Source organism: Aspergillus uvarum (assembly GCF_003184745.1).
Source record: "Aspergillus uvarum CBS 121591 unplaced genomic scaffold BO82scaffold_2, whole genome shotgun sequence".
NCBI classification, from domain to species: domain Eukaryota; kingdom Fungi; phylum Ascomycota; class Eurotiomycetes; order Eurotiales; family Aspergillaceae; genus Aspergillus; species Aspergillus uvarum.
The window spans coordinates 537,031-564,599 of record NW_020291299.1 but is presented as its reverse complement, the minus strand read 5'-3'; the positions used below and the strand labels follow the sequence as shown (position 1 = coordinate 564,599).

Below are 27,569 nucleotides of genomic sequence, written 5' to 3'. Positions count from 1 at the left end.
CGCACAAATCCACAGGCTAAAAAGAGCCAACGAGCCTGATGATAGACGCCTGCGAAGTTTGAATATGGACAGGCAGCGTTCTCTGCCCCCAATATGTGTAAACAAAATATAACTTTCATTTCTATTCGGTGAAGGTTGGCCTCGACACACATGTTCAAGCAGATGTGAAAAAATAAGTACTACTGAACAAAACCAGGTATCAGAGTCTCTAAGGAACCGAGTATCAAATGTAGTGTGATGAATTCGAAGGGTATCTATAATTTAGTGCTAATCAAGAGAGGTCTGGGTCTAATCATTTCTCGCCGCTATTGATCAAGCTCAACAAGCAGTTCCAGCCTATTGTTCTGGTCAGTTGTTGCTCAGTTGTTGCTCAGTCCGAGATAGCACACTACTTACCCAAGCTGACCAGGTTCACGACCAGGACACGGTACTCCAGGGGCACGATAGCAAAGTTGACACCTTGGACCATCGGCCAGATCGTAAGATTCGCTTTGTAACTGGGCACAAAGCTGCTGCGCAATTTCTCCATTGGGTCAGAGCCTTCCAAGATTGCCATGGACGACAAGAAACAGGTCAGGTGAGTGGGTGTGAAGAGTAGCTGATCGGCAGCGACACGAGCGGCGGTGGTAGTAATAGGGTTCTTAAGAACAACATGGCGTTGTAGAATACCATACCAGGCCGTGGCAGCCGGGCCGAAGATTGCTTGGGACTATTAGCAAAGGAACCTGTTACAAGGCAGCAACGCCTGAAGTCAATTGAACTTACCACCTCCATACAGCGCCATGCGCGCAGTTCGTGCCACATCGTGCTTATCGAAGCCTCGGCGATCAACTAGCTGCTGAGCAAGGACATCTCCACTGCCAAACAACACCTGAATTGTCAATGGAGTCAGCTAAGTCGAGAAGAAAGCAAGTAATTGAAACTGCTAGAGGCGAAACAAGACAGGGAAAACATACAAAGCTAGTGACACTGGCTGTCAGGATGGGCTGTTTGGCCAGCTTCGTTTGGTACCTGAAGCGGATAAGTCAGTACAAGAGGTACATGAATGACCGAATCCTCAGTGTCAGATCGACATACCACCGCAACATCTTTGTCTAAATTGTGATGAAGAGGTTTTCAAGTAGATACAAAGAAATGAATTGACTGGAAAAGATGTATGCAGCCAACAAACGAGATGCTGAAGAAGAAACAGAAGAAGATTGCTGGCATAGACTCAGGGAGCAATGATTGCAGGTATAAGTATCTGGTCCCAGACCGCTGATAAGGGAACAGGAACAACAACCGTCAGACAGCTCCAACACCTAATCCACCCCCAGGGTAAAAACAAAGCAAATGCGCGACAATCCACGCCACTCTGGGCGGCTATTGGAGAGCAGCAGCTCCCGACGGGGTAACCCACTTATCACATGATGTACCCGGACGGGGCTCCGATCGGGTTGCCCAAAACGGCTTATCACGTAGGGTATAGGGCTCCGGGCTCGCTTAGCGCACCCGCCCGCGAAATTTCCCTTGGTGCCAAAACAGTTGTGGATAGCGAGAGAAAAGTCAACTCGACGTCGACAACCCCTCCCACGACACCTCCTCTCGCCCCTCCGACCCTTTCCCAATCGCCATATCTATACAACATGGCTGACGCCGCTCCCCGTGGACGTGGAGGATTCGGATCTCGCGGTGACCGCGGTGGTGACCGTGGCCGTGGCCGTGGCCGCCGTGGACGTCGTGGTGGCGCGAAGGAGCAGGAGAAGGAATGGCAGCCCGTCACCAAGCTCGGCCGTCTCGTCAAGGCTGGCAAGATCACCAGCATGGAGCAGATCTACCTGCACTCCCTGCCCGTCAAGGAGTACCAGATTGTGGACTTCTTCCTCCCCAAGCTCAAGGATGAGGTCATGAAGGTACGAAGCGAACGTTCAATCAAAATCACCCGGAACATCGACAAGGAAGATCTTCGAATCGGCGCATGTGCTAGGAACCGGGCGCGCAGGTGGATTGGATGCGGGATTCGGAATTGGACAATGTCGAACGGGAATTGCTGCGGAATGGTCAGGTGCTGACGGTCATTCTTCTTTTTTTTTTCGCAGATCAAACCCGTCCAGAAGCAGACCCGTGCCGGTCAGCGTACCCGCTTCAAGGCTGTCGTTGTCATCGGTGACTCCGAGGGCCACATCGGTCTCGGTATCAAGACCTCCAAGGAAGTCGCTACCGCCATCCGTGCCGCCATCACCATCGCCAAGCTGAGCGTTCTCCCCGTCCGTCGCGGTTACTGGGGTACCAACCTCGGTGAGCCTCACTCTCTGCCCGTTAAGCAGAGCGCCAAGTGTGGTTCCGTCTCCGTCAGAGTATGTCGTCATCTCGCCAGTTCGACTCAAAGCCACCCGTTGACTAACATGATCCCAGCTTATCCCCGCTCCCCGCGGTACCGGTCTCGTTGCCTCCCCCGCCGTCAAGCGTCTCCTCCAGCTTGCTGGTGTCCAGGACGCCTACACCTGCTCTTCCGGCTCCACCAAGACCCTCGAGAACACTCTCAAGGCCACTTTCCTTGCCGTCGTCAACACCTACGGCTTCCTCACCCCCAACCTCTGGAAGGAGACTAAGCTCATCCGCAGCCCTCTTGAGGAGTTCGGTGATGTCCTGCGCCAGGGCAAGAAGTACTAGGGTAGTGCTTTGATGGGATAAACTTTGCATGATTGTGTTTTGAATCGAACTATTTTTCTACGGACTTCAAAAAGTTGCTCTTTGGCTGTAGGATCGGAATACTGCACAGATTACGACTTCCGCGCCTATCTACGCTAATTAACGGTGTCAACGGATGTAATGATTATAAGGAGGAGCTTCGAGAACTTAGCGCAAGGTCAATTTAACCTCCATTTTCGCCAGTGACTACCGGGCGGTTGATATGGTACGGTGCGCCCGTCGTCTAATCTGTGTGTACTTCTACCTCGGTCTCGATTTCGAACACAAGCATTCAAGTGCGGAGTAGTTATAAAATAGGGTAAAAGAACGCCTTTCGAGGGCTAGATCTGGTTTGACGGTCCCTGACTGCTTCTTGCTAGGGAGTGACCCTGCGCCATCTGGTGTCAATGCCCATGTGCTGCAGAGGCCCATTCATTTAATCAGCCCAGAACTAGGGCGAATAAGGTTGTCATCTAAGCTTGATCCACATGAGAGGTTCAGACGCATTGTCCGTACTCGGACTCAAGTTTCCCTCCCGCTCGCCTCGGAGCACTATCGGTGATAGTCATATATGTTCTTGAAGTTTCGTATCCAGCTTCTATTCTCAATGAGTAACTTCTATGTTTCTACCAGTTCTAGAGAAAGGGTGTTCTCCTCACGCCAGAAATGTAAATACACCGTCAATCCGGATGTTGTACATCAAAGCATCATATGGAATATCATCAGCCAGTCGATCTAACAGCCAGACGCAAGGCCAAAACGAGGACTATTGTCAAGCCCTTCCGATTGACTACTACCCAATAATTCCTTGGATAATCCCTAGCCTACTGTCTTCCGCATGTTCAGTGGAACTTTAGCTCGTGAGGAAACATAGATCATGAGAGCACTTGTCAAACCCTCCCCGGAGATCATCTGCTTCCCCGATCTCCGAGAAAATTCACTCACGAGGTTGGCTTCGAGGAGGACTTTGCAAGTAAAACCTATATTCCCTATTGACAAACGAGCAAAGTTACCAGCTTATCAATCTTTCACTGCCGGTTGAACTCTCCGCGCTGCTGTTGGCGCACTTTACATCACAGACTGCTTATCCGCTCCAAAGATCCTCGCGCCTAGAAGCGCTGTCAATTGTGTGGTCCTTCCTCGCTTGACAAAAGGGTGATAAGGAGATATGACGACCGGAAATGCTCGAGTAATGCCTGGCCTTGATTGGCTATCGGCCGCGGGTTCAAATTGAAGTACCTATCCCTAGATATAACATATATCAAGGTCACTGGTGGACTGTACTTATGGAAATTTGCCGAAGATATATTTCTGAATGGCGGGGATGACCAGTCACATGACCCTTCCAATTGTGAGTCTCCCGCACGGTCGCTCACTGTATCTCAAACCATAACTTTATTCCAGCTTTTGAGTTACCTATGAGTTCTGAATGACCCAAGCCTATGTAATTAGAGTGCGCCGCGAGGTTGTAGTATGTCTGCTCTTGTGCATGCTGAAGAAGATGGCACAAAGGTATCTTCCGCTACGTCTAGGCTCGAGCACTGGCAACAAACTGTGGAGCCATAGCCACATCCCCACATATTCTGGTCCTAGCGTTCGAGGTTTGCTCTGCTCTCCAACCTCATTCGACCAATCATTCAGGCGAGCTAATCTTGAACCCTGGTTGAAGCTTACATGCAATCTACTGTGTAGGTAAGGTCGTGTCAGCAGGGGTGGCTGGTGCAGAGCAGGATATTACCTGGAATACCATAGGTCATCTCAGTATGGCAACAATGACTTTTGTCAGTGCCAATGAGACTTCATGTCTGAAAAACATGTGAATCTGGCAGGCATCTGGGTAAATAATGATCCGATAGACTAGGGGGGGAGCGGGAATGTTGTGCTCGCTCGTGGGGTAAATCATTCCGGGAACTTCTAGGAACAATAGCTATTGTTCCCGCTTGTTCCTCCTCCCTTCACCTGCATATATCCGACGCTGTACAGGCATCAAGGGCTCGCAGCAGAGGGACATCAACAAGGCTACGATGATCTGGTCCACGGTCATCCTCGGCCTCCTCGGCCTGCTCGGCCTGTACCTGGCTGACCGTCTGCGGGATCTCTTCAAGCAGGTCCGCGTCGCGCAGCGCTCGGGACTTCCGTATGTGGTGTCTGTCTTCTCCCCGAGCATCATCTCCATGGCCTTTCTCGATACGCCCTGGTTCTCCTATCTGGTCGAAAACTGGTTTCCCGCTCGACTGGCAGATACGGTCTACGATACCCTGATCAATTTCCGCTGGAGGGCCAAAGATCGACAGGCAAGAAGATATGGCGATGTGTATTTGCTTGTCTTCCCGGGAGGCATCTTCTGCAGCGTCTCCGATGCGGCGGTGGTTTCCCAGATCGTCAACTCTCGGCAAAGCTTTACGAAGCCAATCCATCAGTATAGTGAGTACTTCTTTCTCCCTTGTCGATCACTTCCTCTTGGGCATGGGCTCACGGGGCCGATGCCCTCTCAGCGGTGCTGGACATGTACGGACCGAACGTCGTCACGGTGAGTACGATCCTACCCTTTGGCACACATCATGCCCATGCTTATCCAAACAGTGTGAGGATGCAGAATGGGCGCATCACCGTCGATATACGGCAACAACGTTCAACGAAAGAAACAATGCTCTGGTGTGGGAGCAAGCTATAAAGCAGAGTCAACAGCTGATCGAGTACTGGCACGAATCACAACCGAACGAGCCCAGTGACACTTTTGTGGCGACCGATACGAGACAGGACACCCTCAAGTTCAGTCTCAACGTCCTGACCGGTGCCGGATTCGGTGTAGATCTGCCGTTCAAGCCTCTGCCCCAGAATATACTCAAGAGCCCAGATGACATCTTCAAGGACAGCACTCCGCCCCCGGCTGGGTTCGACTTCACATTCCGGTCCGTGATGTCCTATATGAACGAGAAGATCACCACAGTTGCGATTGCCAACAACTTGCTACCTAAGTGGATTCCGAGAGCGCTCGTCCCGTTCTTCAAGCAAGACTTTGCGGCGCATCGGAACCTAGAGATGTATCTGCAGAGGTTAGTCGACAAAACGGAGCGGGAGTTGGAAGAAACAGACAAAGCACACCACCTGGTACAAGGAATGCTTAAGCCTCGGAAGACACAGGACCAAGAGACCTTGACTGACCGCGAGGTCATCAGCAATCTGCACATTATCACCATTGCTGGGCACGAGACCACGGCAACCACTCTGCGATTCGTGTTCCTGCTTCTGGCTCTGCACCCGGACGTTCAAGAATGGATGTATGAAGGTCTGGCGGCGGCAATCAAGGGGGAGTCCGCGGACGCTGGGATCTGGGACTATGGTACTGTGTTCCCTAAGCTGGTTACTCCTTTATGTGTCATGGTGCGTACAGTTTCATGTCTGGCTCTTTGCCGCGGATAGCATTACTGATCTGCACTTAGCTTGAGACCATGCGTCTCTACCCGCCCGTCATAACGGTCCCGAAGTGGACTGGCGACGCAGCAAGGACGATCCATTATCACGAGAAGGACTACGTTTTGGAGCCTGGCGTGAACATCAATCTAAACGTAAGCAGTCTTCACTACTCGGAAAAGTACTGGGGAAGCGACGTCGGACTTTTCCGCCCACAGCGCTGGGACGTGCGGAATGGGGAGAGCTTTCTAGCCAAGAACGCGGGCCTACCCGGTGTTTCTGCACCAGGGTTGGAGTATCCTACCATTCATAAACCGGTCCGGGGCGCTTACATCCCGTTCAGCGATGGCATGCGCGCGTGCCTGGGGAAGAAGTTTGCGCAGGTCGAGTTTGTGGTTGCGTTGGCCGTAATCTTCAAAGACTATCGAGTTGAGCTGGCAGACGATAGCAAGGAAGGAGTTGAGGAGGCCGAGAGGGCATTACGGGAAAGCACTTCGATCCTAACACTGGCTTTGAGAAAAAACATACCGCTGCGCTTTCGTAAGCGTTAGTGACGTTGCAGGGATCCTGTAATGACTGGCCCTTCTGTTTCAGAACCATCTCATTCAGAGAACGGGGCATGACAAAGACACGCCCGCAGGCAATGGAATTCTCTCTTGTCCGCAACGTCAAGGATAAGCATTTGTATGCAGTGGCTCCTTTCTCCCCTTTCCGGCTCTTTGTATTCCCTCCAAAATGGCATTTGGGAGCATGTGTTCTTTCACTAAGCAAGCTATCACCAAAGAAAAGAAACATACTATGAGAAGGGGGATGAAGCCCCACAGCTCCACTCGACCAGAGACAAACAACACACCCTCAACATGGCTCTGTGTGTTCCACGCTGTGTGTTAGTCGTCCATTGCGTTGTTTCCAGGTGCCATATTTCACTGCGCTTTTCCCCAACTTTCACCCAGCTAGCTTGCGCTGCCTTTCACAACTCACCTATTCCCTCTAAGCTTTACCCTTTGAGAACGTGCAATTTCCCAAGCAATAGTTCACCTCGCTTAAATCCCACCTGGCCAACGCAATGAAAGAACACGCAGCACACTGGCAGCGCACACTGCTAGGCGCGGAGATCTGGAACGACGTGGAGACGCGGAACCAGCCTGCCAACGACCTCATTGATACGGGTCAGTAACGCGGGTCTCTTTGCTGAAAACCAACCTATAATCTTTGGGATGCTCGTTTCACACAGCTACTAACATGCTCTGAGGACTCTCTCTCTCTCTCCAGTGCACGACCAAACCCTCCACACCCGTTTCCCGTTCAACCTTGTCCGTGAGGAAACCAGCCGTGCCCGGTCACTTACTGCTGGAGCTGGAGCTGGTGACGGAGCTGGTGCCGGTGCTCCTTCCCCCGACGTGGTTGACAGCAACAACACTACTTCTCCCGACAAGCCGCGGCGCCGTCGCCGCTACAGCATGAGCGACGTCTTCACCAGAATCACCGCATCAAGCACCGCAGAGCTGACACTGACCATGGCCGGATCACGCAAGGCAGAGCGTGCGAAGCGTTCGCGCTCCGAGAGCCGGAGCTCCCAGCAGCAGTCAGCGCAGCAGCCATTCAGCCGCTCCTCCAGCACAGCGTCCAACAGGAACAACCAAAGCACCACCTCGCTCCTTCGCTCTGCACTCAATCTTATGAGCCGTAAGAGAATGGAGTCCGGCGAGGAGCAGATGCCGATGCCGGTGTCCGCGGAAACTGCAGCAGCCGGGGAAGTCAGACACCATCCCCATCCTCAACATCAACAGCATGCACGGCAACCCCAGCTACAACGTCCACCCATCAACCTCTTCACAGCCGAGCAAGCGACCCCGACCAACCCGCTCCTGGAATTCCGCGGCGGCGAGACCTGGGCTCGTTTCCCGCAGAACCGACGTTCGTTAGGGATCGATGTCTACTTGCCTATTAACACATCATCTACCACCACCGCTGCAGCAGAGTCCACCGCGCAGACGGAAGACCAGAACAACGGAGAGGCAAAACAGGAGGAAGAAGACGAAGACGAAGAAGTAGAGGAGCAAGTCGAGATCCTCGCGCTGGAGCAACTCTTCCCGCTCATCCACTTCCGCCACCTCCGCTCCCTCAAGATCACAGGCATGGTGCAGTCGTACCAGAAGTACATCTGGCAAGCGGCGTGGCTGAACACGGGCCTCGAGGAGCTGGAGCTCAGCATGGTCTGCCAGCCGCGCCTCCGCCGGTCCTTTACCGGGATCTGGCCATGCATCAAGGGCGGCTGGACGATGAATCCCACCCATTACAGTGCCCCTGTCTACTAGTAAGATGCCTCCCCCCTCCCATAACCCCAATGCCCAAGCACCATCCCCAATCCCCTTACCCCTTACCCCAAAAAACCAACTAACCGATCAAACCAGCGGCACCGGCGCCGGCACCCTCCCCCGCACCATCGGCGAAGGCGAATACCTGGACAAACTAGCCCTGGAGAAAGCCAAGGTCTGCGCGATGGTGCAGGGCCCCACGCGCAACCGGCTCTCGCTCCGCACCCTGACGCTGACGGGCTTCGTCGTCGACGCCGACCCCATCCTGCTTTGGTTCGACCCCACGCGGCTCAAGTGCCTGCACTTTAAGGACTTCTGCGTCGACGCCGGGTTTTATCTCTGCGAGGCCATGCACCGCGTCTCCGTGCTGTTCCCCCGCCTGCTGGTGCAAGAGGGGGAAGAGGCCGTCGTCGCGCGCCGCGTGAATCTGCGGAAGGAGCTGAAGGTTGTGCAGCTGCGGGGCGGACGGAAGGCCGGGGAGATGCCGTATACTGGGCCGAAGTGTTTGCGGGAGGTGGTTCCGGAGGGGCGGGAGGGGCGGGAGGGGCGGGAGGGGGCTGAGGAAGACGGGGTTGGGGTTGGTGATGCTCCTGCTCCTATCGCTGCTCCTGCCGAGTAAGTGTAAAGGATCAGAAACGAAGAACTAGGACTAGGACTGCTCGGCGATGCATTTCTGGCAAGTCAACACCTTGATTTCTTTCCCGAGCGAGCGGGAGTCAGTATTCTTGGGGGCGTTTCTTCTGGTGGTCAGCTGTGTTCCTGCTCACAGTCCTTCATTTTCAGCAAAATTCGCTGACGATTCTCTTTTACTTTCCTATGAATTGGCTTGGCGCAAAAAAGGTGGCGAGTTACGAAAATAGCATGGATCCCGGATGGACGAGTCTAAAGATTGGTAATGTCTAATGGTGCGAATACTGGGTTTAATGGCAATAGGGGAGCTGGAATGTGTAATCATAGTGAGAATGTAATTTGGAAACCATAATGAAAATGTAATCAATCTCGAAATCAAAAAAAAAAAAAAGATAGGATCAGTAATCTGTCACTCTTCACACATGATGAAGTCCCCCAAGTTGGTCATACTGTAAGGGTAAGAATGCGCGGGTGGAGAATGTATAAAAAGATATTGATATCAACCTCACTGGTACAGCATTGATTAAACTTGATTACAATCGGTTGTCTTGGTTTGATTATTTCCACAGCTCAACCCCCAATTGCGAACGACAACGGTCATAAAACATACAGATTGTTCGTTCCTTCGCTGTCCGATGCGCATGGTAGCAGCATACTAACCCGTTCCATACTTCGATCCTCCGTCCACAATATTAGAACTACAAGTTTCAGAAACACAAATAGATCCGTTACGTCGTAATGCCAGGCGGATGCGCCCAGCGTTCAGTCATATCGAACGCCTCCTGGTCTCACTGCCTCCCGACCTTTAAACCCCCAGCGGAACTTCCATCAACACTTGTCACTCTTCTCGAGAGACATACAACTCTGACGCAATTTAAGCTCCGTTATCCTCACCGATACGGATGGCGCCCTCGTTGCCGATACCGTTGGACCAGAAACCGTCCACGTTGAGAGTGCTGCCGTTCATAATTAGCTCTTGAACATACAGGGAAAGATGGCAAGCACTTACATTCCCGGAGCGCTGTCGTGAGCAATGATCAGCCAATATCCGATCAGCCCCTGGGAGAAGATATCGTAGATGGCAAAGAGAATAGTCTCCACATCGACATTGATCTTCAGAGCCAAAACGCCTGCGGCGATGGTGCTACACGCATTCGTTATTAGCATGCACTTTCGTCACAAGACCTAGACCTCGTAGCACTTACACAGGGAACAGGACCTTCACCAACAGAGTCACGCCGGAGATGGTTCCAAAGAACTTGCGGGTCTGGTTATCCTTGTTGCTGGCGGCGCGGGCCCCGTTCACGCTGATGTGGTACACGGTCGTCAGGTACCCGATGGCACTGAGGGTGAACCAGACCCAACGGCGCGAGGTGTGGCCGGCGAAGGTGCCCAGCAGACCCGAGCCCAGCATGACGAAGTCGGCGGCGATGGCCACCAGCAGGTGAGCTCCGGGAAGACCGGACAGCAGACTCAAGCTAATCAGGCTGAGCGGCTCGGTCAGGAACCACAGCACGTAGCGCAACCACAGCACCTGGCGGAAGTAGTCCTGGTGCGTGTTGGGCACATGCTTGTTGTGCAGTTTGACGGTGTCGACTTTCCAGGTGATGCCGCCACCGGTGGCGAGGGCGAGATAGATGATGAAGGAGATGGTGGCGGAGAGGGAGACGAGGGTGTGGAAGACGCGCTTGCTCTGTTTTGTTTGGTAAGGAGTTAGCGAGTGAATGAGATAACTTGGCGGATGTCGAAAGGGCAGGTGGATACTTAGGGGTTGAGGTGGTTAAAGAACTTACCAGTGGCACACGAGCTCCCAAGACGTAGAAGACCAGGGAGGAAAGGGCCATGAGCACGGTGACAACCCTGTTCTTGTTAGAAGCTGAGCTTGGAGCCACTATATGAGGATGACCAACCATAATGTGCGTTTGCCAGTATCGTGGATCTCCTGGAAAATGGGCTCACTGCCCGGGACGACGGTGGGAATGGGCGCCACAGTCGAGGTGGAAGTGACCCCGGGAATAGTCTCCTTGAGGAAGGTCTCGATCATCGTGAGGACGTTTAGCAGCTGGCAGTCTGACGATGATGATGATGATGTTGTTGTTGTTGGTGATGTTGGATGGAGAGCGATAAGTGATGGTTATCGATAAGAGGATGCGGGGGATAAAGAGGCAGGGAGAAGGAAGGCGGCGGTTCTATACGTTATATACGAGGAAGCAGCAGTCCAGCACCAGCCCTTTTTGCTTTCCTTTCCTGAGACCATTCAGTGCAAGCAGCAGTCGTCATGCTGACCTCGCTGCTGTCGTCATGGAAGTCGAGGTTTGAAGAAGGAATCCAATCAGAAAGGAATAACCGGGAGGGGGAAAGGTGTCACAGAGAACCTTGGAAGTTCATCCTTTAATCAGCAGAGCTCCGACTCTCCGACTGGTGGCTCCAAGGATGTTGCCTGATTCATGTTACCAATCGTTGACAGCTACGGTTTAACTGATTGCAGTTACTCGTGATGGTCATGACGTTATGCCCCTCACCACCAATAAGCGCTGCAGGATTTCCCGCAAGACCGATCTAGAATCGTCCGCTGTAATTTACATAAGGTATGAGGACTAACTACCTGATGTGTACGATTTGGAGCAGGATGCTAAAATTAAAACTACAATAACTTATAATACAGGAATCCACTGCAGGAATCCGGGAATCTAGGAATCCGGGACTTGATCAAGGAACTCACCACTCACACTTCGACAGTCGCAGCTGCAGCTGCAGCGTCCAGTTCTTGCACGACTCCCTCGCAGCGACCGCACACCGTCTCTTCCGCCGCGTCACTCTCCGCAACCACATAGCGCCAGCACCGAGGGCATTTACCCGCCTGCGGACTGTACACATACACCGTTCCCTTGGCTCCGCTGGGGAGCTCATATCCCTCACTGTACTGCCATTCCGCCTGCGCGATCGACTCGGGGATCGGCTCCCCATGAGCACCGAGGCTGACGGACGACACCACAAAGAAATCGGGCAATTCGGTCAGATCCCGGTGGAACACCGACGCGGGCGTCGCGTCCTCGGGAAGAACAATGTGCACAAACGACTGGAGAGAGGAGCCCAACTGCTTCTGGCCGCGGGCCTTTTCCTGGATCGCCTTGACCACGGAGTTGACAACGACAAGCTCCTGATAGTCGGATTCAAGACCCACGTTCTGCCATTCCGCAGCCGGGGCTGAGACAACGCGCTGCAGAGGATGCTGGCTCTGCGTCTTGATCGCTTCGGGGGTGTGCTCCCACGTCTCCTCCACAAGCATGGGGGTGATGGGCGCCAGAACTTCCTGGAGATGTCGGTAGATGTGGAACAGCGTCGTCTGCGCAGCACGCCGGCTCGCGCTGTTCTCGCCGTAGGTGTAGAGACGATCCTTGATAGCCTCCATGTAGAAGGCAGAGAACTCCTGATTGGCCCAGCGGTTGATCGCATTCACGGCCCTGTAGAATTCAAAGTTCTGGCCGGCCTTCTGGCAGCTCAAAACCATCTCAGACAACTGCTTCAGGGCGATGCGGTCCACTTGTAGCAGCTCATCGTATGGAACACAATGCTCGGGGCGGAAATCAGCCAAAGCACCCAGCAGGAGCTTGAAAGTCACGCGGTATTTGTGTAGGCTGGTGTGCACGGTTTGAAGCACCTGCTTTCCGATCACTACGTCGCGCGTGTAGTCGCTGCTGGCTGCCCACATGCGGAGAGCATCCGGCCCAAGGGCGTCGTACACCGGAGCCTGGTTTTCGGTCTGCTTCTTCCCCTTGCCTTTTCTCGGCTTCAAGGGTGGCAAAAGCGATCCGTCCATGATCGAATGCGGCAGCATCACATTGCCAATAGACTTGCTCATCTTGCGGCCTTCTTCATCCAGGGTGAATCCGTGGGTGATGAGGTGCTTGAAAGGCGCACGCGGGGAAGCGGTCTGTCCCGAGGCAAGCTGATGAGCGACGAAGGTGAGAAGCCCGGACTGGAACCAGCCTCGGTGCTGGTCACTACCTTCAAAGTACACGTCTGCCGGGCGGCCATCCTCACGGTAAGGGACATCCACTTCGGACCAGCTGGTGCCACTGTCAAACCACACATCCATCGTGTCGGTTCCTCGTCGATAGCCCGAACCAGATGCGTCCTGGAGCGATAGTGGAACCCACGCGTCATCGTTGGCTTCATCCGTCCACCATGCGTCAATGCCACGCGCCTCGATCACCTTCATGATATGCGTCACGCTATCCTTCGTGAGCACGGCCTCGCCAGTGCCCCGGTGATAGAGAGCAGGGATGGGGACGCCCCAGGCACGTTGACGAGAAATGCACCATTCGCTGCGGTTCTTGACGAAGTTCTCCAAGCGCTGCCGACCGGAACTCGGAACAAAGTTAACGTCGTTCAGCGCTTCCAAAGCATGGCCGCGAATGTCGGCCACGTCGGCAAACCACTGTTCGGTAGCTCGGATGATGATCGGGCGCTTAGACCTCCAGTCGTACGGATATTTGTGCTCGTACTTATGCTGCGTGAGAAGTTGACCTTGAGATTCGACATATTCCAGCACCGCCGCGTTACCCTCGTCGAGGACACTTTTCCCGCGGAGCCGTTCGGGATCCACGGGCATCGCCTTGTCGGTGAACCTGCCATGATCGTCCACGGGCGCGAAAGCGGGGATCCCACGAGAGAGACAGGCTTCGTAGTCTTCCATACCGTGACCCGGAGCGCAGTGAACCAGTCCAGACCCAGAGTCCGCGGTCACAAACTCCGCCGCGATGACCGGCTGCGCCTCCGCAGCCGCTCCCTTGAACAGAGGTCGATACGTAGTCTGATCCGCTAGTTGAGAACCGAGGATCGCCGGTACGATGACCGACAGATCCTCCTTCAGAGCGCTTTCCAAGTATTCCAAGCGAGATTGCGCGATGAGCAGGTGGCCGTGCGTCTCCGACTCGACGATCGTGTACTCGAGGGCCTCGTGGACCGCGATCGCGGCGTTCGCCGGTAGCGTCCACGGCGTCGTCGTCCAGATCACCGCGCTGATTTCCTTCCCCTGAAGCAATGGATCCTGGGCGAGATGCGCCGGGATCCGCGCGAGCGGGAACCTGACCAACGCCGCGGTCGACACATGGTCATCCTTGTATTCCAATTCCGCCTCGGCCAGGGCCGTGCCCGTCGACGGGGACCAGTAGACCGGCTTGAAGCGCCGATAGATGAGCCCCTTCTCGACCATCGCGCGAAAGATGCCGAGCTGTCGCTTCTCGAAGGCGCGGTCCATCGTTTTCCAGTGGTTGGCCCAGTCGGCCATGACTGCGAAGCTCCGGAAGCCCTTCATCTGGGCCTTGACCGTCTTGTCCGCCAGCTTGCGGGCCGCCCTGCGAATCACCGCCGCGCTGACGGCGGTCGTCCCGTCCGCGTTCTGGAGCTCCTTCTGCGCCTCGAGGGCCTTGAGCTCGATGGGCAGCCCGTGGCAGTCCCAGCCCGGCACATAACGCACCCGCCGCCCCAGCCCCAGTTGCGTGCGGCAGATGATATCCTTGGTGATCTTGTTCAGCGCGTGGCCGACGTGCAATTCGCCGTTCGCGTAAGGCGGTCCATCGTGGAGCACAAACGGCCGGTCGGCCGGGCGCTCACGCTCTTGCCAGGCGTAAAGGTCGTCGGTGCATCGGCGCAGGTATTTGGCCTGGTCGGCCGGCGTCACGCGGGCGGGGAACGTCGACTTGGGGAGCTTGAGCGTCGACGACCAGGACCGAGCGAGCGTCCGTGGCAATTCCGCCATACTATTGTCGGATCATATCCTGCCTTCTTTGTGAGGCTTGGTTGCGAGGAAAGACTGTTGGAGGGTTGCGAGTCGATACCGGGCTGCGGACTTTTGGGAAAGCTCCGGTGCGGATAATTTACAAATTACAGATACGGAAGCTTTGGTGGGTCTAACCAATCAAAGACTGTATTGAGGTTAAGTGTGTATTGTCAAGCCTACCTCAATACCTAGCTACCGGGCAGTAATACCCGCCCGCTGCCTCCAGCAGTCATGAAAATGGCATGAAAAACATATACAAGGCTCCCTTGAACGCCAACGCCTTCATGGTTCAGTCAATACAATGTCAGGCAGCTCACTGCCCCGTTCTTCATGACCTCAAACAAAAGGCCCGGAAAACCAAACAACTCTGTGTTTCCTAGACCTCCATCATGGGCCTCTTGCCCGGTCCTCTGCCCCTTACCGGTGCTTTCTTCCCATCCGCCCAGGAACTCGACACTGCTTTCCGGACTGTCGCCCCAGCCCCGGTTCAATATCATGGGTCTTTGCAAAGCACGCTCCTCCGCGGCATTTGCATAGGCACCCTTCCAGACTGAACGCAATTGCTCCGAGATCTCTTCGTAGCGAGTCTCAGATGTGAGAGCGTCGGCGGCCGGGTTGTGGATGATCTTCCAGCGACTTCGACGGTGCCGGTTGAATGGATATGAGCCTGGCACGTTTCCATGCAAGATTATCTTGGTCACCACCAGCTGGGAAGACGGCGAAGGCGGAGTTGGATCCGGGAGGTCAGATCCAGGGAAGGCAGGGCCAGATGCGGTTGGGTACGAGATAAAGGCATCGAATCCATGATGAAAGTAATTGAAGAAGCATTCGCTCGGAAGAGAGGAAGGATCCAGCGTGGGAGCCTGGGAAATTTCGTCATCCGAGTCGTCGGTCACACTATTGTTAGACGAATGATCAAGGTCTGTGACATCGATTCCGCGCCCGGAAGATGGGCCCATGTGCAGAGAGTCCTCTCCAGCGCTACGGCCTGCGGCGCGATGGATAGCTATTCTGCGATCGTTCTTACGGTATATTGCATCCGGCGGCCCGAACTCTGCAATCAGATCCTGCGGGGTGGTTTCTGACAATGTTATCTGAGCTGGCGGCGATGATCGTCGGATTGCTTCGATCTTGCCAGCTCCGAAAATCAGAAATTCCTCAATCTCATCCGGGACGACCTCCCTGCTTTTACCGACCAGCGCTGGGGAACGGGGATACTGGGGCTGCTGTGTAAACAATTTGTTTCGAGCTTCCGGCCATGAGGACCCTTGGAAAATGGACATCGAGGTTGCGGGTAATGCAGCCGATGAAGAAAGTAATGCTACAAAGTCACACTGGTCCGACCATGCTGAGTTCTGAAGCGGGAAGGAGAATGCGACGCCGGGATAGGATAACACGTAGGTACCAAACGGCGATTGGGGGCTGTCGGGAGGTATGTATTCTCCAGGGTACGAGGGACCAAACAAACGGTTATAGATGTGTCGAAAGTTGGGCCCTTGCTGCGGGACGGATGATTCTTGCGGTTTGATGCCTTTCAGCACCTCCTGGTTTTTGTAGACGAGGGTGATCTTGGAGAAGTCAAGCACTTCAATCAATCGCAATCTCTGATCTGGACCATCAAACCGCAGGCGGAGACCGCTGGATGGAAGTTGTAGAGTTACAGGTTTCCGTAGAGGTTCCGAGGACGAATATGCGATATCTATTGCGGGGTACGTCTGGGGATGGGACTTGACGCGGCTGAGCACATTATGGAGGGAGGCTCCCAGAGCTAAACAGACGCAGGTTAGTAGTGTTTGAATCAAATACAAGGGTTCAACATGCTTATAAATCCCAGCCCTTTCCCAGGGTAGATCTGAGCTTGTGGTGAAGGTCTGGAAGAAGAAGAAGTAGTCATGATGGAAAGTAGATCAACTGCATGCTGAGGCGGAGACGGTGAGGGGCGGGTCGGATTAGTATATGTATCTTTGAAAGAGGTGTTAAGAGTTGCCAGCTGCACCGGAGCACAACCACCGAGCGTTTCAAGATGAAGTTGAGAAGACTACGTGTCAAGATAAACTGACTGATAATGCAGAAGCAAAATTGTTCCAGGAGGGGAACAATAATAAGGACTGTCAGGAGGAGCACGAAGTGGGCAATGAACGCATGCTATCATGTGAGACGGGGGCATGACGAGCAATCCCGCCGGCACGTGGGCGGTGAAGCTGCTTTGTTTACATTTTCCGCTTTGAGACGGGCAATCAATAACAGCGGATAACTAACCAACTGACTGAGTAGCATCTCCTGAACCAAAATTCGCCGACCACCGCCTATGTTGGTGCGCACCTTTCAAGCTACTTCTGCAGTATCCAGTTTGGGGCGCGACTACTGACATAGACTACGGCTTTATCACCTTGGATAAAATCATCTAAATCATCATGGCTGGCCCCCAACGGGCTGCCTCAGGGCTGCCGACCAGACGAACAGCGACAGCGACGCGCCCCACCACCAGAAGACTCGGGTCTACAATGTCGACCACGGACAGAGCGGCATCTCCAGCGATTACATCAAAGGTGCCCTCATCTAGTGCGTCGCGTGCCACGAAATCAGCAGTCGAACCTGCCAGCATTACCGCGAAACGGAAAGAACGAGACTTCGAGCGCGAGATCAACGAAGATACGAGCATCCATGTCGTCGTCCGATGCAGAGGCCGGAATGACCGAGAACTCAAGGAAAACAGCGGCGTTGTAGTGTCCACGGAAGGCGCCAAAGGACAAAGCGTACAATTGTCGATGGGCCCAAATGCATTGGCCAACAAGACCTACACCTTCGACAAGGTCTTCTCAGCGGCTGCCGACCAAATCACCGTCTACGAGGATGTCGTGATTCCGGTTGTCAACGAAATGCTCGCTGGCTACAACTGCACCATTTTCGCGTACGGACAGACAGGAACCGGAAAGACCTATACAATGTCCGGCGACATGACCGACACGCTGGGCATACTATCCGACAATGCCGGTATTATACCTCGTGTGTTATACTCGTTATTCCACAAGCTGCAGGACACAGAAAGTACCGTCAAATGCTCTTTCATCGAGCTCTACAACGAAGAGCTCCGCGACCTACTTTCGGCCGAAGAGAACCCCCGACTGAAAATCTTCGAAAATGAGTCAAGGAAAGGCCACAGTGGAAGTACGCTTGTACAGGGAATGGAGGAAACGTTCATTGACTCTGCGTCCGCCGGTATAAAACTTCTTCAAGAAGGTAGCCACAAGCGCCAAGTTGCCGCCACCAAATGCAACGATCTGAGTTCCCGAAGTCATACAGTGTTCACAATTACCGTGATGACGAAACGGACAACGGAGTCCGGCGAAGAGTACATTAGCTCTGGAAAATTAAACCTGGTCGATCTGGCTGGTAGCGAGAACATTCAGCGCAGTGGGGCAGAGAACAAGCGTGCGGCAGAAGCTGGTCTTATCAACAAGAGTCTGCTCACATTGGGCCGGGTCATCAATGCCCTGGTCGACAAAAGCCCTCACATCCCCTATAGAGAATCGAAACTCACTCGTCTCTTGCAAGATTCACTCGGTGGAAGAACCAAGACATGTATCATTGCGACAATCTCGCCATCGCGCAGCAACCTGGAAGAGACGATATCGACATTGGACTATGCTTTCCGGGCCAAGAATATTCGCAACAAACCGCAGATTAACTCAACCATGCCGAAAAAGACCCTCCTGCGAGAATTCACAACCGAGATCGAAAAGCTGAAAGGCGAGCTTATTGCCACGAGACATCGGAACGGCGTGTATATGAGTGTTGATGCATACGAAGAGATGACCATGGAAAGCGAGTCTCGCAGGATTGTCAACGAGGAACAACGCGCGAAGATTGAGTCTATGGAGTCTAGCCTGCGCCACAAGGTCCAGGAGCTTTTCTCTCTTACGAGCAATTTCAACGATCTCAAAAAGAACAATGAAGAGACACGGAATGCACTGAAGAAGACGAACGATGTCCTCGAACAGACTGAGATTGTCCTTAAGGATACCAAATCGCAACTCGAAGAAGAAGAAATACTCCGTAAGGCGCACGAACATACAGAGGCTCACCTTCGCGACGTTGGGGCTGGTCTGCTTTCCACCCTGGATACCACTGTCGCGGACATCAATGGACTTCACGCAAAGATCGAAAGGAAAACCAATCTGGACACTGCTAACAAGGAAGCTTGGCAGGTGTCTGCGGCCGAGGTTTCGGACGTGACCCAGGTTGTCGATTCCAGACTCGAGGACTTCCAGATGCAGCACTCCGAGCTGGTTGAGGCCATGTCGAACAAAATCAACGAATTCGTTACGAGTGAGATTGAGAACATCGAGTTGAACAAATCGCAGCTGCTAGAGACCAATGATCTATTTGACAAAGCAGAGCGGGAGGCCCATTCTCAAACATGCGCTGCCCATGACGAAATGAACGAGGTACTCGAAGAGATCAAAGACTTGCGCGAAGAGGTCAAGGGTAAAGTTGGTGAAGGCCTTAATGGCCTGTCTGCCGCTGCTGCTCGCATTTCCAAGGAGGTGATTGGCGAATTCGCGGATTTCAATGCCCAGCTTCATTCATCTTACAGCACTCTTGGAAAGGACCTCAAATCTGTGTTTGAGGAAATGGTGGCTCAATTGAACGGACAAAGAATGGAGATCAACAAGCTGAGATTGGAACTCCAGGATGCCAATCAGAAAGCGGTCGAGGCGAATCGCAAGATCTCGTCGCACTTGGCACAGACTCTGGAAGAGGAGAATGCAAATGCAGAGTCTGAGCGTGATCTCCTGCTTTCTCAAGTAAAGTCTCTCATTGAGGACTCACGCCAAAGGCAGTGTAGCCGTCTCAAGGGCAGGATCGACACGATGCGTACTGAGCTCTCTGCTTCGGGTGACTCCCTGGAGCATGCGACCGCTCATTATGATCGCCAGGTTGACGAATGGGTTTTCAAGTCGGAGCAATTTGCCAAGGATGTGATTGCCACTAAGGATGAGATGAAAACGAAGATGCAGAGTGACTGGGAGGTAAGTTCCAAGCCGTGTCATTTCTCTTCAATAATATCAATACTGATCACCTTGCAGAGTTTTGAACAACGCAACGCATCTATCCACAAGACAACTGAGGCGGTGCACGAAGAAACCGTTCGAATCGTTGATGCTCAGATGAAGAATATGAGTAAACAGATGGAAGCTTTGGACGATTTCGTAGCCAAGGCACGCTCTCAGAACGGTGTTTACCGAGACGCCCATCTTTCAAGCCTCCACAACATGTCCTCCAACGTGCACGAGTCATATGACTCGGTCCATACGCAATTGTCGGACTTGGGCAGTCGTCTCCAGGAGCTGCAGGAAGGGGCTATCCAGCAGCAGACTAATCTACACGAGTCCGCCATGCCGTTGTCAGACGATGTGAGGAAGTCGCTCTTGGAGCTTCGCCAACACATTCAACGCCGAGCATTTGCTGAGTACGTTGCGACTGGCATCACCCCCAAGAAGCGTCATTATGATTATCCGGCAGACCTGCCTCGCACCGAGGCACATGAAAACATCAAGTCAAGGTTGAGGACCTCTAGGGAGTTTACGGCTCTTCCTTTCAGTGGCGAAGACCGAATTTCAGTGCTTGATAGCTCTCCTGCCACCACACCAGCGAAAGGATTCGTTTTTCACGATACCGAGGACGAGGTAGGATCTCTACCACCCAAGACCACCGTCACTCCTTCCAACAGCGGCCTTAGGGAAGTCGATGCAAACGTCGCCGCCAAGGCCCTCGTAACTAGTGCGGCCGATGACAAGGCCACGCGCAAGTCCTCTGGCGTGGGAGTTGATGCGGACTGTGCTGATGGAGAGCAGCCGCCTCCCAAGAGACGTTGTTCAAGCACCACGACCGCCGACGCCAAACTACCTCCGAAATTACTCAACCGGAAGATGGCCGGAATCATGGAAGGCCCAGAGAATGTACCGCCCGTCGAAACCCCGAGTGGCAGAAGACTTCGAAATCGGCCTTCTCCTTGATCTATCATGTTTTTACTCGCTGTGCAGAAGCACACTGTTCGCTTGTACCTTGCGGCAGGCGTTTTGAGATACCCCTGGTCTTGGCTAAGATGAATCTGGAGACGGCATTCGCTTGTTTTTTGTTTTGCAATTGTCTGTTCGCGATTGGAGCATTGTTTCTTGCGGGCTTTGCGGTGCCTGGCGTTTTGTTCTCGTATAGGTTTCCCGCGGGATGAGAAGATACCCGGCTTTGACGTGATAGAATTCTACAGTCATGGACTTTCTGAAGCTGCAAGCATCGTTCCAAATGCAGTGTACAACACGAGTAGATGGGTTAAAGCCTACAGCTAGACAGTGACGCCATACGCTACAATGCATCTCGCCGAGCTGATATGTTTCCAGCTCAAAAGGTAGTGTCAGGATGTTCCTTCGGCCAGCCCTATAGTCCCACCTCTTTTCCAGCCGTAGTGTCTTCACCCAAACCCTGTCCATTATCTTGCTGTCCTTGATCCACCCCATGTTCATCCATCTTCCCTTCTTCCCCAGGAAGCGTCGACTCCGCTTTCACATCCTCGATGAGCTCCCCTTGCCCGCCAGCCTCAATAACCAACCGAAGCTCCGTCAACCGCTTCGCGAACTGATCCATCATCTCCTCCAACCGCTGACAGCCGCGCTCCTTATCCCGATGATCCTTGCCCAGCAGATTATTGATCGGCAACCCCGCGGTGCCCCGGATCTTCAACATCAGGCCCCCGTTGACCGACTGCCCCTGCCCCTGCGACGGCGTGTTGTTCGTATTGTTCTCGAACGTCGGTGCCGGGCCCAGCTGCGTATGGAGCACCTGCCACGCCGGCGACAGACTATGCGCGGATGTCACCACCATCGACTTATCGTCCCCACCGTCTGGAGCGCTGTGATGTGCCTGCTGCTGCTGCGGCGGCGGCGGCGACGTCGCCAGCACTTGACCGCCAGTAGTATTCCCGGATTGCTCTTTCATCTCCGCTGCTGCCGGCAGCAGACCACCCGCATAGTCCACGTCGAGAATCACGTAGTGCTCGCGCACCCCCGGAATGGAATCCGGTAGCAGGGAGGGTTTCTCCTCATCTTCGTAGGTGCTTTCCGGCCCTGGGCCTTCTTGTTGTTGTTGCTGCTGCGGTCGACGCGGTCTGCTCTTGTTGTTGTTGTTGTGATTGTCCTTCCGGGTTTTGGGATTGTAGACGAGGCTCGGATCGGATTCACTCTCCAGCGCGCGGAGGGTGGCTTCGGTGACGATATCGGTGTCGTCGTCGGCGAAGATGTAGTGGACGGTTGGGTGGTAGTATTCGCCGGTGTTGGCGTCTTCGATAAGGGTGAAGAAGGGTTGGAAGGAGGATGTTGGTGGGATTGTGGGTTGGTTGGGAAGGGATGCAGGTGGGATCGTGGCTGCTGGTGGTGGTGGGTTGGGGGTGTTTTCGAGGTGCTGTTGTTGTTGTTGCGCGGTTGGCGGTCGGTCGATAATGCTTTGGGGTCGGGAGGTTGGGGGGTGGTTGGCTGAGATGCGGCGGATGGATTGTTTGGATGGGGAGGAGGAGAGGGGGGAGGGGGTGGTGTATTTTGGTAGAGACATTTTTGTGGTAGAGAGGAATAAAAGAGGGAGGATGGCTGAGGCTACATCATGGTTGTGGCGTGGATGTTCGAGGGTGGGTGGGTTGAGTTGGTGACTCGGGATGGAGAGCTCAGGGTCGTATTGAAGGAGAGGTACAACCACCGATCTGGGGAAATTGGCTGGGCTCGGACGATTGGCGGTGCTACGCTCTTATCGATAAAGCTGGATAATACCGGTCAGGTGATCTGATCGGCCATTGTAATCACTGCTTAGGATGATTGCGAGGAAGGGGTATATGTACATGAACGAGGAGAAGCAAGAATGCATATAACAATGAGTAATTCAGACAGGTAGAATAGAATGGGTATCATAGTCGCTGATATGATCAACGCCTTCTTCGAATAACCAACAGATGGTCCCTGATCAACTATTGTTGTTGTTGTTGTTGTTCTTCGTCATTTTGTTTCCATTCGAATTCTGCAGGTAAAACGTAAGTGCATATCCAGAAAAAGGATGCCATGGAAATGACCTACTCTGTCGGCACATGGGACAGAGCCCCTTGGAGGACTCTTGCTGGATCCATGTCATCAAACAGTGCTGTGTTCAGTCAGTAGTGTCTCGCTTGCGCCATGAGGACATTGGGATCCGCAATCGCACCATATGAAAAGAATGACCGCATTTCCCAAGCACTGTATGCCGGATCAGCTAATTTAAGGTAACTCCGATAACGGGGAAGAAGAAGAAGAAATCTCACGTAAAGAGCAATCGTCGCCGGGAAACTTGCAGGTCGGACAGGTACCATCAAACTGGACGCGGCAGATACCACAGACCTCATCGTCGGGCATGTCCCAGCGCCAGGTCGCGACAGCGTTCCACTCTTTGATAGTGACCTTCATGATTGATTTGGGCTTGAGCTTGCACTTGGGTTGGACACCAGACCAGAGCAGTGGAAGTAAGGACGCAGACGCAAAACTGGGAGGAGAAAAGGAAAGTGGAATCGATAAGCGGGATTGTTTACCCGGTTGATTTTCACATGGTCGGCCGCTCTCCGCATCGGTGATAGGAAAGGAAGTCAACTCATTCATTCCTCCTCCTCCATTACTCCGCACACACGTCCTCATCATCAACCCCTCCTCATCTCGTTTATCATTTCCCCTACTCGAGCTGGTGGATGAATAATCCCACTTCCTAAGTCCTAACCGGCATGTAAATACCTCTTGCCTCCACTTCCTTCCTTACTCTCTCAATATGGCTTTCGCAGCTCTTCGTAACTCTATCCCTTCACCGACTCGCCTGGCCCGTTCTACCATGTCGTTCTCACAACAAGCGCGCCAGCAATTCCAGAGTCGCCCTTACTCTTTTGCATCATATCTGGTAACTCCTAAAGAGTTGGACACTGCTTTGAAAAAGAACCCAGCTACAAAGATCTCGACCGCCCCACGCGTAGTCCCTCTATGCGCCGCCTGGTTCATGCCGAATGACCCCGAGGGTCGCAAAGGTATCGACATTTTCCGCAACCACCGCATTCCCGGAGCTCGTTTCTTCGACCTCGATGCTGTCAAAGATCATGAATCTCCTTACCCGCACATGCTTCCCACCGCCGAAACATTCGCTGAAGCCATGAGCGAGCTGGGTATTCGCCGGGACGACGAAGTGGTGGTCTACGACTCCGCGGAGGTCGGCATCTTCAGCGCGCCTCGTGTTGGCTGGACCCTTCGAGTCTTCGGACACCCGCGGGTTCATGTTCTGAACAACTACAAATTGTGGGTTGCTGAGGGTTTCCCCACGGAGACCGGAGAGCCACAGCAGCCGGAGAAGACCAACTACCCTGTCCCCACGTACGACTCGAAACTCGTGATCCCGTACCGGGAGCTGAAGGAGATCGCCAAGGAGCACAGAAAGGAAGGTGCGAAAGAAGTGGAGATCCTTGATGCACGGTCCTATGGCCGCTGGGCGGGCACCGACCGTGAACCGCGCCCGGGCTTGTCTTCAGGGCACATCCCGGGCTCCAAGAGCCTTCCGTTCCAGGAGTTGCTGGACCCCGAAACCAAGACGTTCCTGCCCGGGCCCGAGCTGCGCAAGATTTTCGAGAGCAAGGACATCGACACGAGCAAGTCGATTATCAGCTCGTGCGGCACCGGTGTAACGGCGACTATCATCGAGACGGCATTGGCTGAGGCGGAATACGGCGAGCCAAGCCTTCGGAGGGTTTACGATGGGAGCTGGACGTGAGTTTCAAACCCTTTCTTCTTTCTTCAATGGCCTTATTTGCTGACTCCGACGATAGTGAATGGGCACAACGTGTTAAGCCCGAAGAAGGTCTGATCAAGAAGACGGTCTAGGCAATGCGACTGACGATGACCCGGCCCGGTGCTTAGTATCCAGAGTCTGAGATATGGTTTTGGGTATGACGTGATGGCTTTTTCTTTCTTTCAATTGTTCCAGCTTGTTCGAGCGACAGCACATACCAAGAGATTACTCCAATTGGAGTCATAAACAGTACGCAAAGGAGATGTCCCGGATAGAAGACTTGTGTGTAATGGTGACCATGATTGGTATCAGCTACGGGGAGTCAGAGCTTAGTGACTCTTACTAGTCAACTCCCAGTGAGCTTGTCGTAAGATTGAGGTCAAATTGCATAAATTACTACTAAATTCTCGAAGACAACAAACTGATAGTCACGGGCGGCGCGGAGTTATACTGCGCTTAGTCAGGATGCCGACGAATCCCGCGGCTTGGAGTTGATCCGCTGCTGAAGGTCCTCTCCTCTTCCTCCTCTTCCTTCTCACTTATCTCGTTGCCTCATTATTCCCTCATACAGTCTTTTATTCGAATCGCAAAATGCTGCAGATGACCGTTCTTTGTGAATTAGGATTGCATTGTAAGTGAAAATGTCAACCCTTTCGATACCCTGTGAAGTCGGGGCCACTTCTCCCCGGGACGTCCACTACTCTCTCTGGCTGCGAGCCAGGGCCCCCACATTCCCATATTCCTCCGCCTCCATTAATCCTAATCAAACCTCCCTCGCTGGATCCAGCATCACGCTAACCACGCCTGCGGCTCGGTCGCAGTCGTCAAAGCTAGCTATTTGGTATAGGGCCGTTGTGCCGTGCGAGTATTTTCATTTTTAAGCAACGCGACCCGTTCTGTCGATCGCCTCAGGGCAATTATGACGACCGGACGCAAGGTCTTCCACTGCGCCGTGGATGAGACGGCGTTAACCACCAACATCAGCGAAATCAAAAAATGGACGACTAACGGGGCCATCACTCTGATCGTGCCTCTGTACAGTAAGTCGAGAGGAGCTCATTCACCTTGACGGTTACTGATCTAGTGCTCCTTCTCAGCCCTTGAACGCCTCCATGCACTGAAGAGAGCCGGGTCGCAGGTCGCCATCAATGCCCGCGAGGCTGTCCGTTTCCTGGACCGGGTCACATCCGGCAAGGACAACATCTCTTCCGAACGGGTTGCTTTGCAGGGTCCCATGGAGCAGTACGAGAACTGGACGGAGGCAGAGAAGTTCTTCCTGCCCGAGTTCGAGGAGGATCCGGAGGCGATCGACGGACTCGTCTCAAACGGCCCGACGGCGCACCCCGACGAAAAGATCAAACTATCCAAGAAGAACGGCGCCTCCCCGGACGACCTCTCTCAGATGCTACTCAGCAAGTTGAACTTCAAAAAAGAACTCGATGCAGTCTCGAACACGTCCAACGGAACCCACAGTGCCCCCTCTCGCCCGTCTTCTCGGAGCTCTCGGACCAGCCCCGACTGTGCAAACTCGCAGGTGATAACCAACGAAGGAGGGCCCAAGGATAACAAGACGAAGCGCGCCGAGGGACATCGCCGTTCGGCGTCTGGGTCGGCCATCCCCACGGTCCCGCCTGTGCTCCGGCCGCTGCTCAGCGCGCTGCTGTGGCGACTGCACCAAGGGCCCGATGCTTCGAACGCCGCCAAGACTTGTATTCTGATCACGAACGATCCACAGACCCAGCTCTGGGCCCAGAAATTCGGCATTGGGGTCAAAAACATTCATCAGCTGCGAACATCGATTCAATACGAAGAGCGAGAGTATAAAAACCGATGCAAATATGTCGAGAAGACTCAGGCGACGACCAGCGAACCGAAATCGCTTCTTTCCTACGAGGATGAGAGCGACGAAGACGAGCTCGTTTTCGTTCCTCGTGGCGGTCGGGGCAAGGGAGCGTCGCGCGGCGGCGGCTCTCGTGGGGTCAACAGTCGCAAGCCGCCTGTCGTCAAAAGCGTTGTCCCGCCTGTCGAGGCGACCATGGAGATCCCTACTCAACCCATCGACCCGAATTCGTTCAGTCGTTCTCTTGGTCCCACCAAGCAGACGCCGACGGTCGACCTGAGCACTCAGTCAGGAGCCGCACGGGGCATCGCGGGTGCGTCTCGGAATCATGCTAACAACCGCCGAGGAGCCTCCCGAGGCCCGACTCGTGGTAGTGGTAACAGCCGGGGTCGTGGAAAACTCTGGGTTCCTTGATCGTATGGGCCGGTTCGTCAATCATACGACGGACGAATCGCACGTTTTCCAAACCCGATGAAGACCGACGCGGTTGTTACATGAAGCAACAAAATTCAGTCCTTCTGCCTTACCCGGGCTGCCTTTAGTCCGACCTCTGTCGATTTCGACGTGACTTCATGGATGAGGCGAATGGGTCCTGGACAGATGGCATGGCATCCGAACTGGTAGACGAGATCTAAGCGCTTAGTCTCGAGAGAGCCTACAACGATGACGCTCAGATGGGAAGGGGGCTTTCGGAGGAGAGGACCGGGCTGCATTTTGGTCTGGTTTCCTCTGAGTTGCTCGAACGTCTCGAGATTCTGTTGAGGCTCGTAGCTGTCTGGGTCCATCGCTTTTGCTTTAGTGGGAGGAGGCGTTTGCTTTCATTTTCCCTCTTAGGAATTTGCTGGTAGGAAGCCCGGGGCACAAAGGACTATGTCCCGAGGAAGCTAGCTTTTCGACATTTTCTACTCTGCAATTACGAAAACAGATACAGCAGTTGTTCTTCTCTTTACGATCGATTTTGTGGGCATATTTTGGGCTGGTGGAGGGGTGGTGTGGGGGTGGGGAAGAAGAGCAGGCCAAAAAATACTCGGAATATTTATCAAGGTAGCTGCAATGACAATATGAGTTATTTGTGGTT

The 27,569-nt window shown here is 53.7% G+C and overlaps 10 protein-coding genes across 10 annotated transcripts; 5 read left to right on the top strand and 5 right to left on the bottom strand.

The window, feature by feature from the left end:
* Positions 1-237: 237 nt before the first annotated feature.
* On the bottom strand, positions 238-1,425 carry BO82DRAFT_428211 (Mpv17/PMP22 family protein). The gene is made up of 5 exons (XM_025640430.1): positions 1,078-1,425; positions 957-1,011; positions 766-871; positions 397-702; positions 238-336 (listed from the first exon to the last, which is right to left on the bottom strand). The coding sequence occupies exons 1-5, from the start codon at positions 1,086-1,088 to the stop codon at positions 293-295; spliced, it is 522 nt and encodes a 173-aa protein (XP_025497061.1). The 5' UTR covers positions 1,089-1,425; the 3' UTR covers positions 238-292.
* A 200-nt stretch (positions 1,426-1,625) lies between these two features.
* Positions 1,626-2,652, top strand: BO82DRAFT_271862 (40S ribosomal protein uS5; the record flags this gene model as incomplete). The annotated part of the gene is made up of 3 exons (XM_025631004.1): positions 1,626-1,892; positions 2,079-2,336; positions 2,395-2,652. 3 exons carry the CDS (start codon positions 1,626-1,628, stop codon positions 2,650-2,652), a joined length of 783 nt encoding a protein of 260 aa, XP_025497060.1.
* A 1,976-nt stretch (positions 2,653-4,628) lies between these two features.
* On the top strand, positions 4,629-6,919 carry BO82DRAFT_299901 (cytochrome P450). The gene is made up of 4 exons (XM_025632037.1): positions 4,629-5,094; positions 5,166-5,200; positions 5,254-6,054; positions 6,114-6,919. Exons 1-4 carry the CDS (start codon positions 4,695-4,697, stop codon positions 6,633-6,635), a joined length of 1,758 nt encoding a protein of 585 aa, XP_025497059.1. The 5' UTR covers positions 4,629-4,694; the 3' UTR covers positions 6,636-6,919.
* A 96-nt stretch (positions 6,920-7,015) lies between these two features.
* BO82DRAFT_52597 (uncharacterized protein) lies at positions 7,016-9,400 on the top strand. Its single transcript, XM_025641295.1, has 3 exons — positions 7,016-7,253; positions 7,357-8,401; positions 8,499-9,400. The coding sequence occupies exons 1-3, from the start codon at positions 7,151-7,153 to the stop codon at positions 9,019-9,021; spliced, it is 1,671 nt and encodes a 556-aa protein (XP_025497058.1). The 5' UTR covers positions 7,016-7,150; the 3' UTR covers positions 9,022-9,400.
* A 506-nt stretch (positions 9,401-9,906) lies between these two features.
* Positions 9,907-11,076, bottom strand: BO82DRAFT_360573 (opsin family protein; the record flags this gene model as incomplete). Its single annotated transcript, XM_025636773.1, has 5 exons — positions 9,907-9,988; positions 10,042-10,176; positions 10,238-10,725; positions 10,826-10,892; positions 10,943-11,076. The coding sequence occupies 5 exons, from the start codon at positions 11,074-11,076 to the stop codon at positions 9,907-9,909; spliced, it is 906 nt and encodes a 301-aa protein (XP_025497057.1).
* A 592-nt stretch (positions 11,077-11,668) lies between these two features.
* On the bottom strand, positions 11,669-16,738 carry BO82DRAFT_379957 (isoleucine--tRNA ligase ISM1). Its single transcript, XM_025637723.1, has 3 exons — positions 16,624-16,738; positions 15,118-16,585; positions 11,669-14,797 (listed from the first exon to the last, which is right to left on the bottom strand). Exons 1-3 carry the CDS (start codon positions 16,709-16,711, stop codon positions 11,758-11,760), a joined length of 4,596 nt encoding a protein of 1,531 aa, XP_025497056.1. The 5' UTR covers positions 16,712-16,738; the 3' UTR covers positions 11,669-11,757.
* A 357-nt stretch (positions 16,739-17,095) lies between these two features.
* On the top strand, positions 17,096-20,837 carry BO82DRAFT_325140 (putative kinesin family protein (BimC); the record flags this gene model as incomplete). Its single annotated transcript, XM_025632863.1, has 2 exons — positions 17,096-19,850; positions 19,908-20,837. Exons 1-2 carry the CDS (start codon positions 17,232-17,234, stop codon positions 20,835-20,837), a joined length of 3,549 nt encoding a protein of 1,182 aa, XP_025497055.1. The 5' UTR covers positions 17,096-17,231.
* Positions 20,838-21,063: 226 nt separating this feature from the next.
* Positions 21,064-22,422, bottom strand: BO82DRAFT_428204 (uncharacterized protein; the record flags this gene model as incomplete). The annotated part of the gene is made up of 1 exon (XM_025640429.1): positions 21,064-22,422. The coding sequence occupies one exon, from the start codon at positions 22,420-22,422 to the stop codon at positions 21,256-21,258; it is 1,167 nt and encodes a 388-aa protein (XP_025497054.1). The 3' UTR covers positions 21,064-21,255.
* A 222-nt stretch (positions 22,423-22,644) lies between these two features.
* On the bottom strand, positions 22,645-23,297 carry BO82DRAFT_428203 (anaphase promoting complex subunit 11; the record flags this gene model as incomplete). The annotated part of the gene is made up of 4 exons (XM_025640428.1): positions 22,645-22,878; positions 22,935-22,998; positions 23,059-23,090; positions 23,156-23,297. 4 exons carry the CDS (start codon positions 23,295-23,297, stop codon positions 22,829-22,831), a joined length of 288 nt encoding a protein of 95 aa, XP_025497053.1. The 3' UTR covers positions 22,645-22,828.
* Positions 23,298-23,649: 352 nt separating this feature from the next.
* On the top strand, positions 23,650-26,905 carry BO82DRAFT_370667 (thiosulfate sulfurtransferase; the record flags this gene model as incomplete). Its single annotated transcript, XM_025637226.1, has 3 exons — positions 23,650-24,629; positions 25,534-25,691; positions 25,749-26,905. 3 exons carry the CDS (start codon positions 23,650-23,652, stop codon positions 26,903-26,905), a joined length of 2,295 nt encoding a protein of 764 aa, XP_025497052.1.
* Between the last annotated feature and the right edge of the window lie 664 nt (positions 26,906-27,569).